At 38.0% G+C, this 17,308-nt stretch overlaps 1 protein-coding gene across 2 annotated transcripts; it reads right to left on the bottom strand.

The window, feature by feature from the left end:
- Window positions 1-2,871: 2,871 nt before the first annotated feature.
- Window positions 2,872-15,690, bottom strand: LOC117261781 (uncharacterized). 2 transcript variants are annotated; one of them, XM_078167831.1, is made up of 28 exons: window positions 15,040-15,685; window positions 13,425-13,476; window positions 13,293-13,310; window positions 12,781-12,852; window positions 12,283-12,375; window positions 11,747-11,857; window positions 11,288-11,365; window positions 11,056-11,145; window positions 10,888-10,980; window positions 10,723-10,803; window positions 10,304-10,396; window positions 10,133-10,222; window positions 9,504-9,596; window positions 9,092-9,163; window positions 6,975-7,055; window positions 6,829-6,897; window positions 6,661-6,741; window positions 6,201-6,281; window positions 6,016-6,108; window positions 5,555-5,629; window positions 5,353-5,433; window positions 5,169-5,261; window positions 5,012-5,083; window positions 4,822-4,878; window positions 4,480-4,548; window positions 3,743-3,868; window positions 3,493-3,643; window positions 2,872-3,389 (listed from the first exon to the last, which is right to left on the bottom strand). In XM_078167831.1, the coding sequence occupies exons 1-28, from the start codon at window positions 15,484-15,486 to the stop codon at window positions 2,927-2,929; spliced, it is 3,075 nt and encodes a 1,024-aa protein (XP_078023957.1). In that variant the 5' UTR covers window positions 15,487-15,685; the 3' UTR covers window positions 2,872-2,926. The 2 variants fall into 2 exon arrangements, with proteins under 2 accessions (XP_078023957.1, XP_078023958.1); XM_078167832.1 differs by lacking the exon at window positions 4,822-4,878 and having other exon boundaries at window positions 15,040-15,690.
- Window positions 15,691-17,308: the final 1,618 nt, after the last annotated feature.

Raw genomic sequence — 17,308 nt, 5'->3', positions numbered from 1 at the left:
TCAAACAAATAAACAAACAACAACAATAATAAAAAATATACAACCAATGAAATACACCATAAGTCGAAAAATCACAGGAAATTACACCACGACAGGACAAAGGGAACAAGGACGGAGAAATCAACCGACACAGAGCATTATATACATAAATATGTGGATGCATTTATATACAAAAAAATATATACATGCATGATACATATTTCACATGGTACATTTAATGAATATCAAATTGTATATCATATTATGTACTCTAGGTAACACCTCAGATTATAAGAAAGGGTTCAACTCATCAGTACGTAGGGTTGCAGCAGTATAGGGGCCCCATATTTTCATGTAGATGTATTGCCTATCTATTAGTATCTAGCCTATCCTTTAGTTTTCCTATGTCACAGCACTATTCTGCATCCAGTTATAAGTGCTATCCTGCACCATGAGATTTGGTAAGTGTTAAGCCCACTTCCTTTTGGCAGCACACCTAATAGACAAAGCATTGGTGTCTGTCCAAGTGCAGAGGACATCACTGTATTGATGACGATCTATCATGGGGCATGAGTACAACATATGTAAGAGGGTGCCACAAGTGTTGTCACATCTCCAGCACAAATCTGAGTTTCTAAGTCCTAACTGTACCATTTTACTTGAGATCCAATAGATCCTATTGATAATTTTATAATTAATAAGATGTGTCTGCATTTCTCGTGATACTTTTAACCACGATCCAATAATTTTCCCCCCATTATCCACTTGTTATCTCCTCCTTGATATCCCTCTCCCAGCAACTCTTTAGGCCTTCAAAACTGGGTGGCTGCGAGCCCCTCAAGAGGTTATAAAAACATGATGTTTTTCTTTCCTGTTCCAATCTATCCTGTATTTCGGTTCCAGGTATAAGTGGCAGTTGTGTAAGACATGCCAAAATGCAACTTCGCAACTGCAAGAACTTCCAAAAATCCTTATCAAATAGGGTCCTCTTGGCTTGTCCTTGCAGCTAAAGGACAAAAAGCAAAGCCATGCAGAGTGAGCTGAATTTTTTTCTCCAGATAATCATAAATCAGAGAGGAAAAACCTGTTCTGGCAGGATTATGCAATATGTTCTGTAATAATCCAGTCAGTCAATCTTTGCAAAGTGATTTCTGGGCATGATTCCCTCTTTGCAAATTAACATTAGAAAGTTAACATGGCCTTCAAGTTTATTGGTGCCAGTGAAAATAGCCTTTTCCATTTCATAATAATAGAAATAAAGAAACATGGCACAAAGTTATTTAGAGCATGTTGCATGTTTGAAATACAGGCATCCTAAACCACTGGTTAGCTTTCAGTGCACCTCATTTTTTGGTTATGTGCAGATCCATGGAAGACAAATAAGCGAGAAGCTGTCTTATTTGCTTCAAAAGAGGCCATGACTTCCCTCTGGCTGTGTGATCAGCTAAACCTTGTCCTCAGGATGTTGAACCAACTCATGTGAATAGTCCTAGTTTTAGTAATATCTCCCTATACCTGCTTTAAAGTCTGTAATGGTGACAGTTATAGCCTGCAAAAAACTAAAACACTTAGATATACATTTAAAGTCTGTATATCTTGATAAGGATACAGCCACAGAAGTGTTTATCAAAGGTGAATTGCACTGCTTAGGTTCCCAAACTGAGGGTCCCACCACTACTTGGGGTCACCAAAGCTTCACTGGGAGTCGTGAGGCCTCCTTAATTTTAATGGGTGTAAGAACACTTTTTAAAAATAGATAAAGAAAGCCTGTATCACAGCATTTCATTCATTTCTGTGAAGAAAACTATACAAAATTGTTATTTTTAAAATTTAGACTATGACTCAAGATATAAACTTAGAAAAGTCTCACAGGATAAGGACACAGTGAGGACCTGAACACAAGCTATAGTCACAGAGCCTTCACCTGATTAACAGCCTCATCTTGCATTAGAAAAGTATGCAGTTAAAACAACAGAGCTAACAGAACAATGGCAGAGTGTCTGGGAGAAGAATGAATTTGTTAAAAAAAGAAGCTTTTAAGTTGCTCGTTTTACATAAACGTCATGCAGTTATTGTGTTCACTATTTGGGTTAATTGAACAGTATATCAGTTGTTTTGTATTGTTATTGTAATGCATCCAATAAAATATGAAATATCCATAAAATATGTCACTTATTTCAGGGTTGTTAGTTAACCCAATCATAGAAAAGGGGTCCCTTAAGGCAACAAGTTTGGAACCACTGTGTTAGAGGGTATCTGCATTGCCTAGTTGGTAATCTTGCTTTGGCTATTCTGCAGGTACTGGTTCTTTATCAGGACGCATGCTGCATTTTCACTGCGTATTCACAAGTGTCACAGTGAGGCCTTGTGATCAGGTTGCTCCTCTGAGCTGTGAAGCAGTGAGCGTTTCTGTTTGTTTGCTCTGTGCTCAAACAGCAGAAACTCATCCATCAGCTCTTGATGTGTTGCCTTCAGCTGATGCCTTTTCTACACGTTTCATTACATCATGTACCCACAGTGTATCAGTGTCACAAAATACATTGAGGAAAATAAGATTTGTCTATAATCATTTTAACCATGAACATGAAAAATCCATTCAAACATTGAATACTGTGACAAATTTGGGTAAAAGGTTTTGTCACATAATGAAATATGAATATACTATTCAGAAAAGTGGACTGTTGCAGCTCTGTGAATCTCAGCAAATGTAAAAATGTCCAAATTCCTACCTTATCATCCATCATGTCACGCGACATGAGTCCAGCATTGTGGTTTCTTGGAATCAACACATGTGCAATAGGAGTCTATTTATTGTAAGCAATATCCAGTGTGACCTATTAAACATTCACAGCAATGTCAGGTCAGTGTTTCAAGAAATTTACAGAAACCAACTGATATTTTAAAAAATAATTTTATTGCGCATTTCACAAGGTTTGTTTTCATTTTTTTAAGCATGTTTAAGTCTAACTTTGCAGATTTTCACACTGCCGTTGTCCCACATATACAGAAGCCTTTTGTTGGGATAATATGACAGCATAGCCAAGGTGCCATTAGCCGGCCTTAAATCAAAACCTACATTCAGAGGACTCTCTTTCTTTAAATCGTAGGCATATGTGACTCGTCTGTCTTTGTCATCTGTAAAATAAACAACCCCACATACAATGAAGGCATTTCCTGCTTTAGCCGTCGGGTAGCCAGTGTTAATGACTGACTCCACAAAGAATTCGTCGGGGTTAATCTTCGCTACCATCATGTCATCATTTATATCTGATGCAAAAATGACCCACAGTCCATTTTCATCCACAGCAAACTTGAAATAGGTCTTTGAGTTGCGCAAAGGATAAGTCAGGTTGTTGTATCTGCAGTGTGCCATGATCAGAGTCTTTGTTCTCTTGGTGTTCAGGTCAAATCTGGAAAATATTGATGAAGTTAAGAAGCTGAGTACACAGTAATAAAAATTATAAATAAGGTAGACACATTGTCTTATACATGTGTAATACAAAGAAAACTTACTTTAGAAGTCTGTTTGTTCCTGCGTTGTGAAAGTAAAATGAATTCTTGTACACAACGTGACCGCAGCCCTGGAAGAACCTCCTGAGATCTAACATTTTGAAGATGTTATCCGTAAGTGTCGAATAGTTCTTGTACTCTGCCAAAAGTCGACCTGGGAAAGAAATTTTTAGTGTTTAAATCCACAGTATCTCACAAATCTCTGTAGGGAATGACTTGTGGTTGATGTATAAATAAAAAAAACAAAAATCACCTGAAAAATGATCAGCCACCCAGTATCGACCATCATTATGTCGGGATGCATCGGACATCAAGGCTCCAAATGTGCCTTGAATAATAGTGACTCTCTCTGAACATTTAATAGTTTTAATGTTGCACTCTAGATGAAAGCAGATATGTATTTCAGTATTTAGATAAGTTATCCAGCAGCTCAGTTACCAGACTAAACTGTTGGCATTGTACATTTGTTTTTGCATTTGTTCATTTCATTTGTATGACGTAGTTCAGATTATATGTATATGAGCTGAGTTTCTTATCAGGAGTAGAACAGGATGGTGGATGGATGGCTGATGGTATGAGTCCCAGTGTGAAATGGCTGCCAAGCAGAAGATAAGCAGAAGACTACTGTTTGAGACCAACAGCAGTGGGTGTATTTAGCAAGAGCTTGGGACATTTCCAGTCGTGTTTGTGGCAACTAAAATGGGTAATTCAAGCCAAAACATGATGTTTTCCTAACCCTAGCCAAGTGGTTTTTGTGCCTAAACCTTACCCCATGTTAACCACAGCATTGTCACAGCATAAAATTTAAAATTTAAAGTGTAAAGAAATGTGATTTCAAGTTTCAAAGTTTCAACATATTCGCTACATATGAAATGTACAATGCCAACATTTTTTTCTGGCCACTGGGTTGCATCCGACAGACAGATTTAGATGGAGAAAAAAATACACAATTTTTAAAAGTGAAAGTGAAATTTAACAAAATGTTCTGACCAGTTTTTGTCCGTCTCTCATTGGTTGTCACATTGATCTCGTTGTTGGTCTGGAGAAGATTTGAAGAGTCTATATAAAAAGGAGGAAGAAGAAAAAAGGATCATTCATGTATGACAAATAATAAAAAGATAGTGGATTTTTATTGTTTGTAGCCAAAATATCTGGTTATCAGTGGTGATTTTAAGGCTCTTCCACTTAGCCATGGGATAAAATGAATCTCTGAATTAACATTTTAATAGTGAAGGATGGGCTTTGAGAGAAAAGATAAATCTTTTTCTTAACAAAATCTAAATGTGAGTAACTCAGTGCTGAAACCAAATATGTGAAACAACAGTTTCTTACCACTTTTCATAGGTGTATTAATAACTTTTCCACTCTCGTCGAAGGCAGAATATGAGACTGTCACAAACATATATAGGTAAATAAATATAGAAACACTAATGGTGTTAAAGTGCAGCATCATAAATTAAACAAAAGCAATGTTTATGTATTTTTTTCTTTTACATTAAATCCAAAACAGGGTGTTTCATACCTGTTGATAATTCACTTGGTTCCTCTGTAACTTCATTGGAGGAGTCACTGTTTCGGTTCACAGAAAGTGGAGCTGTAGAATGACACAAAACTTAATATAATGTTTCAATATTATGTTTACTCACTTTACTGACAGTCAAAAACATAGTGTTTCCTACTTGTCAATAATCTCATTGGTGCCTCTGTAGGATTTTCTTTTTTGGTATCCTTCACCACGCCATGGCTCTTGTCTCTGTGAAATGATACTGTCTCTAGAAAAGACAACACATATTGGGTTTAACTATTTTCATATAGTCAAAGTTTGTCTTAACAGTCTCCCTGCTGCTCAGAATGGTTGTTTACCAGCTTCCATGTTTGTGTCTAGAAGTGCCGCAGCCTCAGTAGCATGTCTGTTGTAGTCAGTTGGATGTGGTGTTGGTGATTCTGCAGAGAGAAAGTTAAGATTCAAATAGAAGAGATGGTGCAGATATTAAATATCCCTCTTTTGAGAATATAAATACAGACACCAAACAGTGAAACGTGAAACAAATACACATTTTCTTACCACTTTTCATGGGTGTATCAATAATGGCTCCACTGTTATTGGAGGAATCACTGTTTTGGTTTTCAGAAAGTTGAGCTGTTGAATAAATTCAAACATTAAATATAATCTATTAAAGTCACAGTCACTCTCTTTACTTACAATCTAAAACAGTGATTCCCGACTGGTTCAGCCACGGGGTCCAGATTTCTCCTTAGTCATATGTTCAAGGTCCACGCAGTTTAATATATTGCATTTGGCCATGTCGTCGAGCTAGTTTGCTGTCTCTTTCAAGTGGTCATCCGTTAGTCATTCTCTCAATGGCAGGGAAACGGCACTTTAAAATAAATACCCTGTGCCAGAAATTCATTGTAAAGTGTGTTTCACCCAAACACGACAAATTTGTGAGTCACATGCAGTCCATTCAGAATGTACCTGCGACCCACCAGTTGGGAACCACTGATCTAAAACATACTACTTTATACCTGTTAATAATTTCATTGGTGTCTCTGTTGCATTTTCTCTCTTGGTATAGGTCGATGTGCTGTGGCTGTCATCTTGATTGGATGATTCAGACTCTAGAAAAGAAAGAAAGTATTGGGTTTAACATATTTTCATATAGTCAAAGTTTGTCTTTACAGTCTCCCTGCTGTTTAAAACTGCTGTTTACCGGCTTCCATGTTTGTGTTTAAAAGTTTCTCAGAGTCAGTAACGTCTCTGTTGTTGTCAGTTGGATGTGGAGTTGGGGATTCTGCAGAGAGAAAGATGAGATTGAGAGAAGAGGAAAAACTGCTGCGCTGAATATGTGAACTGATCAACACAAACACCAAATCGTGAAACCAACAGACCAGGGCTGTCAAACATATGGCCCGCCAAAGGGTCCAATATGGCTACTGGATGACTATTGATGCACTTCTGAAGGCTAAGAGGTGCCAGTGAGAAGCCTACTTCATGTGAAATGCTGCTTCAGAGGCTTTTCCACCCTGACCAGAATACAGTGGTCTGAAAAAAACTATGGATACTTATTGTGGTTTTATCAAAAGATATTGAACACTGTGCAAAATATCGTCAATTAGCAGCTTCAGTCCAAAAGAATCTGTATCACACTTTTATCTTGGACAGTTTCTTACCACTTTTCATGGGTTTATCAGTAATGGTTCCCTGGGTGTTGAAGGAGTTTCTGTTTTGATTTGCATAAACTGGAGCTGTTAAATGAAATGAAACATTAAATATAATATTTTCAAGTTAAGGTCACTTGCTTTACTCATAATCCAAAACACAGTATTTCCTATCTGTTATTAACATCATTGGTGCCTTTGTAGCATTTTCTCTCAATGTGCTGTCGTCTTGATGAAATGATACAGACTCTAGGAAATATAAAAGTGTTATATTTAACCAGTTTTTTTTTTCATATAGTTAAAGTTGTCTGTCTTTGCAGTCTTACCAGCTCCCGTGTTTGTGTCTAGGAGTTTCACAGAGTCAGTAGCGTCTCTGATGGTGTCAGCTGGATGTGGTGTTGGTGATTCTGCAGAAAAAAAGATGAGATTCAATTAGCAGGGTACAGATATTAAAGGGCCAGTGTGTAAAATGGGTTGAAAAACGTTGAAAACAGTGACATCAGTGGTCAAATTCTAGATTGCAGGGCTCACTCGCTCACCCCTCCCGTCGGGTAAATGACGGTGGCCTCGTAGGGACAAAAAGCCTTGCGCAGAGTTTTTCAGGAGTAGGTCTATCTAGTGACGAGGTGAATATTTATTTAGAAATCTAAACCATGTTACGATATTGTAATGAATCCCTCACGAGCAGGAGACCAGAGGAGCGTTCGGGGAAAAGGCCCGTTTATTTGAGCACTCCAAAAACTCCAGTAACACTCCACTCCGTCCCAAAATCTGACTCTTCTAGCGTAACACACACACTTCATACACACATACTCATTTACAGTACCCAGCGGGTACCCCCTCCCCTCTCTGCTCCGCCAATCTCCAGCCCGCACACTGACTGACAGCGTAGCCGGTAAACAAAACTAGCTGTTTATTTAGCCTAGCAATATCTCCGGACTATAGTAGCTGCAATGGACGACTTTGAACACGATTTTGAAGAGTTTCTTGTAGCAGACACAGACCCAGAGCCATACCTGTTTGAGCCGGAGCATACAGATGAGGAACTCCATGTGTTTGATGCTGAGCGGGCGAGAAGAGAGGCTGAATCCTCCGCTCCCATTTTGTTGCACAGAATGGGATTCGGTGCTACCATTGTTGGGGAGATATATCATCAGGAGGAAAAGTGCCGCAGAGAGTGCATCACAAGGAGTGAAGTTGCGTCTTCTTTTCCTCGCAGATGACGGTTCGGGTTCATTCTCTCCTGTTGCGTGGTAAGTGTGGTCCATTCGCAAACTTTATAACTAAAAAAACTTTTCACTACTCTCTATCGACGAACTACTAACACTCTCTGCTGTTTCCTCCTCCTTCTTCCTTCCTTCCTTCCGCTGTCTTCGTTGGTTCATTTATACACACGAAACGTGTTCTCTGGCTGGCTGGATTGTCCGCTCGGGCTGCCGTACATACATGGCGGCGCAAGATGGCGACCTCTCTAAAGCAAGGCCCTTGCTATATATATATATATATATATATATATATATATATATATAAAAGCATAATTATAAGGCTACGAAAAACAAACAAATTTTATTTTATAGCGATTATACACTTATATAAACATATTAATGGGTAGAATATTCAGATTCAGATTCACATTTGACAATAAACCATGCCAAATATTACACACTGGCCCTTTAAATATCATTAAAGCTTGAAAGCTTAATTCACAAACAGAATATCACAAAAATCATGAACTCATATAATGTCTTGTTGTGTATTACTGTAATTTGAAGCTTATTTACTTTGCTATTTTCCAACCTGGACCCTTTTCCCATGTTTTTGTGTCTAAGTGACTAATGGGAAAAACAACTTTTGAAACAGGTCCAGTATTGAGTGACATGGTTGCAGCCAGCAGCCACAAAAAAAGGGCTGCAATGCAATCACAGGGGCATGTTCACACCTGCAGTTTACATCCACTAAAAGTGCTTGTTTTTGTCACTGACTGGGATTTTTATCATAAGTGTCTGACAACATTATGTAAAGGACCCCACTGAGAAATAAAATGTTTTCCTTTACTTTTCACTCTATCCAGTCTGTTTGTTAATTTCTTCCTGCAGCAATTAAACCCACAAGACATCAGAGCAAGACTTCTTCTTGAGGGAGACTTGGTTAAACACAGGCATGCAAGCAAAAGGTTAAGAAAAACATTTCCATTTCCATAACCTTGTCAGATACTTAAAAAGACAATCTGATCCTGTCAGTGGCAAAAACAAGCACTTTTAGTTGACGTAAATTTAGGTGCAAACATGCTCCGAAGGATTACATTACAGCTTGATTTGTGGCTGCTGGCTTAATACTGGACCAATTAAAAAAAAAAGTTGTTCCCATGAGTCACTTAGACACAAAAACACGAGGAAAACTGTTGAAAAACACCAAATTTTCCCTTTAAATTCAATTAACTCACCAGTTTTTATCCATCCCTCATTGCTAGACAAATTTAGCTCATTGTTGTTGTCCTGTGGTGAAGGTGAAGAGTCTAAAGAAAATAATAATGTTAAAAAAGACACATTTTCTCATTTATTAAAAATTCACATTTTCAAGAGATACATGGTAAGTGGTCCACAAGTACTTTAAAACTTTCAGTATTGGCTTAAACTGTACCAAACTATAATTGTGGTCTTATATCTGACTATACAGCAGCCAGTGTGTGAATGTTGTTGGAGGTTTATTCTGTTTGTGGTCAATGCTGATACCAAACAGTGAAACTACTAGACAGTCCCCTACCACTTTTCATGGATATATCAATAATGGTTTCACTGTTATTAAAGGAATCGTTGATTTTGGTCCAGACAAAGTAGAGCTGCAGTATTTCCTACCTGTTAATAACTGAATTGGTCCGTCTGTAACGTTCTCTGTGTTGAGGTCACTGAGGGTGTTGTGGCTGTGGTCACTATGAAATGTTACTGACTCTAGGAAATAAAAAGTATTGAGTTTAACATCACAGTCACAGAAAGCACTTTTATGCTGATACCTTATACTTTAAGTTCATTTTTCAGGTAATACTTACATACTTAAACTAAAGAATGATTTTCAGTGTGGGATTTTACTTGAATTTTTGCAATGTTTTTTTTTTTTACTCAAGTAGAGAACTCAGATTTAAAATACTGTGATAATCTAACATGATCATTTTCAAAATATCAATATTATATACAAACATAATAAAGATGCATTTTTGATTTTCTATCAAATCATATGTAACTATGCCCAAACCTTACCCTTTGCACATTTTTTGTTGAATTTTAAGTCATAATAATAATTTTTTTTGTGTGTGTATTTACCCACTTTATGAGTCATTTTTACACTCCTTCCTAGTATTAAGAAAGTCTATGGGATTAAAAATGGTACGGAAATTTAATTTGGGTAAAACAAACAAACAAACAAAAAAAAAACAATAAGTAAAGAGAACTTTCGTATAAATCTGTCAGCCTTTCAAACAGTTGCTTACCAGATTCCTTTTCTGTGTCTCCAAGTTTCTCAGAGTCAGTAACAGTAAGGACATCTCTGGCTTCATGAGCTGGATGTGTTGTTGGTGACACTGTGGAGATTAAGTCCAGTATAAAGTTATGATCAAATCTGTGTGTCCAAACATTTCATAAATGAGTCCTAGAACTCCTACCTGATAATAAGTTAAATGACGCCTCTGTAACATTCTCTGCATTGGTCTCAATCTGTGTGACATGTCTGATGGCTGGAAGAGGTGATGTTAACTCTGTAGTAAATAAAAAAAGAAGCTGGATAACCATACATTTTAAAAGTTCTCCTACTAATAAACATGCTTATCATACAAGATTGTCCTAAAACAACAGTGGAATAAATCAAAATTCGCCAGTTAAGTTTTTCTGCCGCTCAAAATAGTTGTTAACTAGATTTTATATTTATGTCTTGACTGAACTTGACATACACATGAATGGTAAATACTGATACCAAACACAGTATATAGACTAGACCACACAAGTAGTCCTACTGTGCATTACTATAATTTAGATGGATCTGGCCATGACTAAAGTTATGATGGTACATGCACCAGTTTCTTACCACTTTTAATGGTTGTATCACTTGTGTTTCCGCTGCCATTGAAGGCATCACTGTTTTGAATCACGTCTGGAGGAAATGCAGCTTGAGAGTGAAACAAGAGTGGAGTTATTGGGCAGCACCTTTAATTAGACTGACTTACTTATGATATAAAAACACAGTTAATACCTGTGAATAATGTACTTGGTGCCTCTGTGACACTTTCTGTGTTGGTATCATTCAAGATGTCGTTGCTGTACGCTGGATGAGCTGATGCTGACTCTGGAAAATAAAAATTAAAAAAGTTAAATATGTCATTAGGTCTGACAGTGAAGTTGTCTTGTCACAGGTGCTTACCAGAGTCTGTACTTGTATCTAGAGGTCTTTTAGAGGCAGGGACGTTCAGTACGTCTCTGCTGTCATTGGGTGGATGTAATGTTGGTGTTTCTGTGGAAATAAACACGTCATATATTATTTATTAATAAGGTTCATATAACCTTGAAGCCCTAAGTCACAAACAGCCTGTTATATAAATCATTAACTCACATAATTGTTGTACATTATATGTAACTTCTGACTTTCATCCTACCAGTTTTGATAATAGTTGAGCTGCTGTTTTCTGTGACAGTTTGATTGGCGGCCTCGCCGCTCAGAGAAGGAGATGAATCTAAACATGTAGAATAAGAGCAGAAATGGGAGGTTAACATTTGTAAACTTTTCCAAAAATAATAATCAGCTATTAAAATATAGAAAACAATTGGATTAGAGAGGTTTCCATGTATGTTTGATACTTTGTCACACCACCTTGACGACTGGTTCACCTACTATGTGACTTGAATTAAAGATGACCACAGACACTATTCTGCAAGGATCAAACTTACATTTTGTATTTACAAATTTACAAGTTTAAAGATTTGATTTTAGGGAATCACTTCAAAGATTTCTATGTTTTGATCAGGCCTTGGTGTCATTTCTGTGAAAAGCTTTTTGGCTGTGAAAATGGAATATGCAGGTTAATTGATTATTGATTTTGTGGACACGTTCTCACCCATCAGCATGTTGGTTTGATCGATGTGTTCTCTCATGGTCTCTTTTGTCTTTTGATTACAAGGACCTGGTGGGCCTGGTGGACCTGGTGGACCCCTCGGACCAGGAATACCTTCAAATATACACACACAGTAAACGCAAGTGAGACATGTAAAACTGAACCGATAAACAATACTGCTGGTCAACGACAAAGGTTCTTTATGACAATCATTAAACCAAGATTTTGCCAAAAATAATAGGCGATTAGTTCACAGTATTTGAGGTTCAGTTTGTTTATTACGTCCTAAAACGATTTAAAGTGTTGAACAAAACATAGTGGCTATCATGCTATTTTTGAAACCCTCACCAGTAGTGGAGCTACATGTCAAGACTCAAGCTTGCTCTTAAAATATACAAGAAAATCAATAGAATAAAATTAGGTGAGGCCTTTTCAGATGTAATCTTGAGTAAACATTGACTTCAGTCTGACTGACCTCGTCTCTGTTAATCACATTATTCATATCAGGTTCAAATGTGTCGTGCATGTCTATCTCTCACCCTCGATGAGAATGTCATTGTAGGTCTCGCCTTTCAGCAGTAGAGGCCCAGGGTCTCCTTTCGGTCCTGGTTCTCCTTTTTCACCAGGGGGTCCTGGTCATTGACAGGTCATTAGTTTAAACCACAGAAACTAAAAACAGAACAATCTTGTGTTAATTGTGGGACTTTAAACCTGCCAACGTAAGATCTTAGACTTTTTTTTAAACATGACATTTTCTCTGTGATTCTGTGAAGAGTCTGAAACCAGCACGATTCAGGTGTAATCAGTCCAGCAAACATTTCAAACTGAATCTAATCCTCCATTCATTCCTAATGTGGCAGCTATGTATATAGTCAGAGTCACTTGTGGACAGTGAGTGGGGGTTTCATGTTGTGTAACCACAGCTGAACAATGGAAGACTGTTTGAAACTTGTGACTGACTTTCAGAGGTTATTTGTCTGCCCTGGTGCACACCTCAGAGAGGGTTATTGATTTCTCTGGCACAACAGATCTCTCACCTTTTCTTCCTCGTTTCCCCTGCGGCCCGGGCACACCCTGTGGTCCTGGTGAACCAGCTCTACCAGGCAAACCTAACAGGGAATAGGACTGAGACTGTAACAAATTGAGTGTAGTATAAAAGAGGCAATTCACCCCTAAATCAAAATGACACATTTCTCCTCTTACCTGTAGTGCCGTGTTTAGATCTAGATTGTTTTGGTGTGAGTTGCCGAGTGTTGGAGGTATCAGCCGTAGAGATGTCTGCCTTCTCTTGAATATAATTGAACTAGATGGCACTCAGCTTGTGGTGCTCAAAGCGCCAAAAAATACATCTAAAAATATTATTATATAGTTCCATTATATTTGAGAGAAGGCAGGCATCTCTACGGCCGATATCTCCAACACTGTGCAACTCACACCAAAACAATCTAGACTGATAAACAGCACTACAGATAAGAGGGAAAATGTGATTTTAATTTTGGGGTGAACTGTCCCTTTAAGTTATGCAATTATTTGAAGTGACTGTTCTTACCTGGTGGTCCAGGTGGGCCTGAAGGGAAAAATAAACAAATATTTTTACACACATCAAATACAGTAGAAACACCAAAAACCATAAAACCATAAAAACCACAGTCCTGGAAAGGAGAATATTTATGAGGTGCACCTGTTAAACAAACTCCTCTGGAGCTGTTACACAGATCCATGAAGGCTTTGACCTGAAATACAGAAAGCAGAAACAAACAGTGCGTGAAGTCAGTGTTGATTTGAACTACATCTGGAATCTTAGCGTTGCACATTTTTTATCTTTGACATCACTTGGATTTAAGTAGAAAACAAAACTTTGCTTTTCTTGTGAACCATCTTATCAACCTCAACTGTGTCACTTGCTCTCAGGATGTGAGAGAAGATTACAACTAATTTAGTTTCACATTATTCCCATTATTGGATCTGAAAAGATTAGTCAATTAACTGAATGCTGACAAAATATTAACTGGCATCAACTGTGATAATCAATTAATCGTTTAATGTCATTATTTCAGTCAAAAATTCACTTGTTCCTGCTTCGTAAATGTGAATGTTTGCTGCTTTTCCTGGTCCTCTACAGTAGTGAATTGACGGTAGTGAATATTTTCTAGGTTTGGACGGCTCACTAGACAAAACAAGAAATTTAAAGATGTCACCTTGAGCTCTGGGAATGCGTGTTGAGCATTTTCCACCATTTTCTTTCTCTTTCATAATTTAAACAATAATTAATTAATTCAGAAAATAATCAGAAAATTTATTTAAAGTTAAAATAAATGTTAGTTGCAGCCCTAATTATTGTTGCTGATTATTCATTTTTCAGACCAATATGGTAATACAACTAGTAAACTAATACAACTACTTTTATTTTGGTAAGACACTTGTGTTTCATTGATAAATGTGCTGTCATGAGTACAGTAGCGCCCTCTGGAGAGATGCCAGTTCTCACTGGATGTCAGCACAGTTGAGGGAGGAGCAATTACACTCTGCTGCTCAAAGTATTTATCCAGTGCAGTCTGTGGAAAACAGTCCGTTGGATTCCTTGCATTACACACACATGCTTCTTATCCCAAAAGGGAATAGAGAGGAAATGTCTCTATGAAAAATGACAGCGAAGAGATGTCGATTGCTCCCCTGTTTGTACAGTACAGTAAACAGTCAGCGGTATTCACAGTTTTTTGGAAAGAGTGCACATAAAACATTTAGGTGTCATTTAGATGTCTGCTATTACTGGAAAGACCACATTAAATCTGTCTGCAAAAGGACACAACAAAGAATTTATCTGGTCTTTTGGGGTGAGAGGACAAATTCTTCTTTGTTTTTTACTTCTGTGATTGTGAGTGTTCTACAGTATTGTAATAGTACATGGTACAAGTGTTTGTCCTCCACTTTACAATCTGCTCAAACAAAGTCAAACCCCTTTAGACCTCTAGGAATCAGCCTACAGTAACTACACATGAGGGCTGCCAAGACATTGTCTCTGACCCCAACCATGTCCTGAGCAGGGTGATACAGGGTTGCATGATTTACTTATATGAGACTGAAGCACTTATGTGTGCACCAGTCAATCCTAAAATCAAATATGGGGCTTAATCCCAGATCAAATGTACACTGAAGGGTTTTGAATGTGTTGCCCTCAGTGTTAAATGTATGTTTCTTGTCCTAAATGTTTGCATTTGTTTGATTTTGCAAATGAAGCAGCTGTGATGCAAGAAAAATATCAGACTTAATCTGACATCAAAGTATAATTATCTTACAGGAACCATGGAGTAAGTCATCAGCATCAGCATATCCTTCTCCTCTTGGCTTTGTGTTGCTTTTCCCTCCTGGTCTCTCCTGCTGCGGTGGAGCTTCTTCAGCTCTCCAGCCTGTGCAGGGTCCACAGGCAGGGCCCCAGCCTGCAGCCTGAGGCTCTGTGACAGCACCTGCATCTCGGCGCCCAACCTGCCCAGCTCCTCCGTCAGCTCCCTCTGTCGAACCATCAGGAACACGAAACCTGCTGTGCTCATGAGCAGCAGCACACACATCCCCACCAGCAGCAGAAAAACTCCACTCCTCTCCTTCATGTTTGCGTGCTGGTCCTCCTCTGCAGAGTGATCTGAGCTCTGCAATTCACAAGCACATACAGCACATATCTGACCGCTTGCCAACAGATGAGGCGTCAGAGGGAAACTACGCTGGAGTTGTTGGAGAGAAATAAACATGTCGAAATCCGTCTGTAACTATGGGGTGAACCACATGATGCATTGCGCAACAACAAGCATCTGGGAAACAGTTAAAATCTCCAGGCCCATTTGATTCAGAAGCAGATAATGGACATGTTTGTCAGAATGACACACACAGTGTAGTGCTTCCTCTCAATATTGCCACCAGTCCGTCCTACACAAAATGACATGGAAGTGGAATAAATAAGTTGGGAACAAGGGGAACATTCTCTGGGTCTACAAAAGAGCTTTCAGAGTGCTTTTGGTAAAAGACTGAGTGTGTGCATGTGTGTGAACTGAAATCTCCTTTTAATAAATGAGTTTTTTTCATTCATTGCATCATGCATTTCCAAATATAGAATAATAGTTACATATTTCTCTCCACTTGTGTTGGTGTACAAGTGTCATTAAAGTTCCTCCCTTCCCAGAAAGTTCAAATTATCCAGCTTAGTCTTTACTAAAATGAGGAGAGCAGGTTTTTTCAGCCAACTCGGGATAAAAGCGCCCACACAAACCCCTAAATCCGAGAACAACATCTTCATCAACAGCATACCGGCTTTCTACTTCAGCTATTCAGGTGCTGAGTTTAAAGCTCGTCAGAAGCACACAACCTCTGCACAAACACTGTTTTCCCTTTCTAATTTTGCATCCATGTTCTTTTTTGAAGTCGTGGAGCACTGACCCCGTTTCTTTTTTGAACTGCTGGGTAAATCCCTACTCCCTTTGACACGGGTCAATCTGACCCAGCTAATTAATTTCCCCATGAAAAGCCTCCTCGGCCGATGAATTGGACAGTGGAGTTTCTTTCTTTTGAACAAAGACAAATGTGAAGTAAATCCATGTAAAAAAAACGGATGCGGAGTACAACAGATAAAAGACCTGCAGGTTTTTCGTTTTTATGAATGAAAAAACTTTTCTTTTTTCTTTGTGAAGCCACTCTGTGGTTCAGACGTGTGCTGTTATCTGGCCTGTTCACTGTTCTGCAGTGTAATGGTACTTGTAACCCCAAAGTGGCGGTGTTCCTAAGCAACCTGTAAAATGAGGGCTTAACTGAGGATTTATAAACCCTCGAATCACTGAGATTTATTTGGTAGGAGAATGTTGATCATCCTTAAAACCAGCGAAGGGAGAACTGCATCTCTTCAAACTGCACTCTAACTTGTCAGGAGTCGGAAAGAACAAGAGGTAAGTATTACTCTTTGACAGTTTGATAAAGGAGAATTAAAAGAATACGTAGAATAAAGAAAAGACACTGTTGAAGACGTAAGATGTAAAAAGATTTAAGCATACACTATGTTGAAAAAATGTTAACGCTCTTTGACTTTTTATTTAATTTAGAAAATAAATTATGTGGACTTTTAACTCCTGCATTAAAAGACTGTGAAATTTGAGTTATGAAAGTCTAATGAAACTCTAAATCTCTTTCTTGTTTCTATTTGGTCGTGCTCTATAGCTCTATAGCGGAAGTCAATAAAGATATCACATGGAGTAAACTTCGAGCAAGACGTACATAAGAGTGCTCATGTATTTTATATTTGAATCAGTTGAAACTGACTTAATTGAGACTGTGATTTCATCTGTAAATTCACAGTTTCTGTTTGTGAATTTATTATGCTGCTATTCAAGTCAGTATAATAAACTGTGTATTAATAATAATGTAAATAGTCAAAACAGGGAAATTACTTTTACAACTAATATCTGGGAAAAAGACGCTGACGTCATGAGTATGATCAACCTGTAATAACATTACAAAAAAAGGTAATAACCTGTCACCCAGCCTCAAAGGGGCAGTTCACCCCAAAATCAAATAATATATATTTTT

The sequence above is a fragment of the Epinephelus lanceolatus genome, chromosome 5 (assembly GCF_041903045.1).
Source record: "Epinephelus lanceolatus isolate andai-2023 chromosome 5, ASM4190304v1, whole genome shotgun sequence".
Classification (NCBI taxonomy): Eukaryota; Metazoa; Chordata; class Actinopteri; order Perciformes; family Serranidae; genus Epinephelus; species Epinephelus lanceolatus.
The sequence above is the reverse complement of the archived record's forward strand: the minus strand, read 5'-3'. Positions and strand labels throughout refer to the sequence as shown.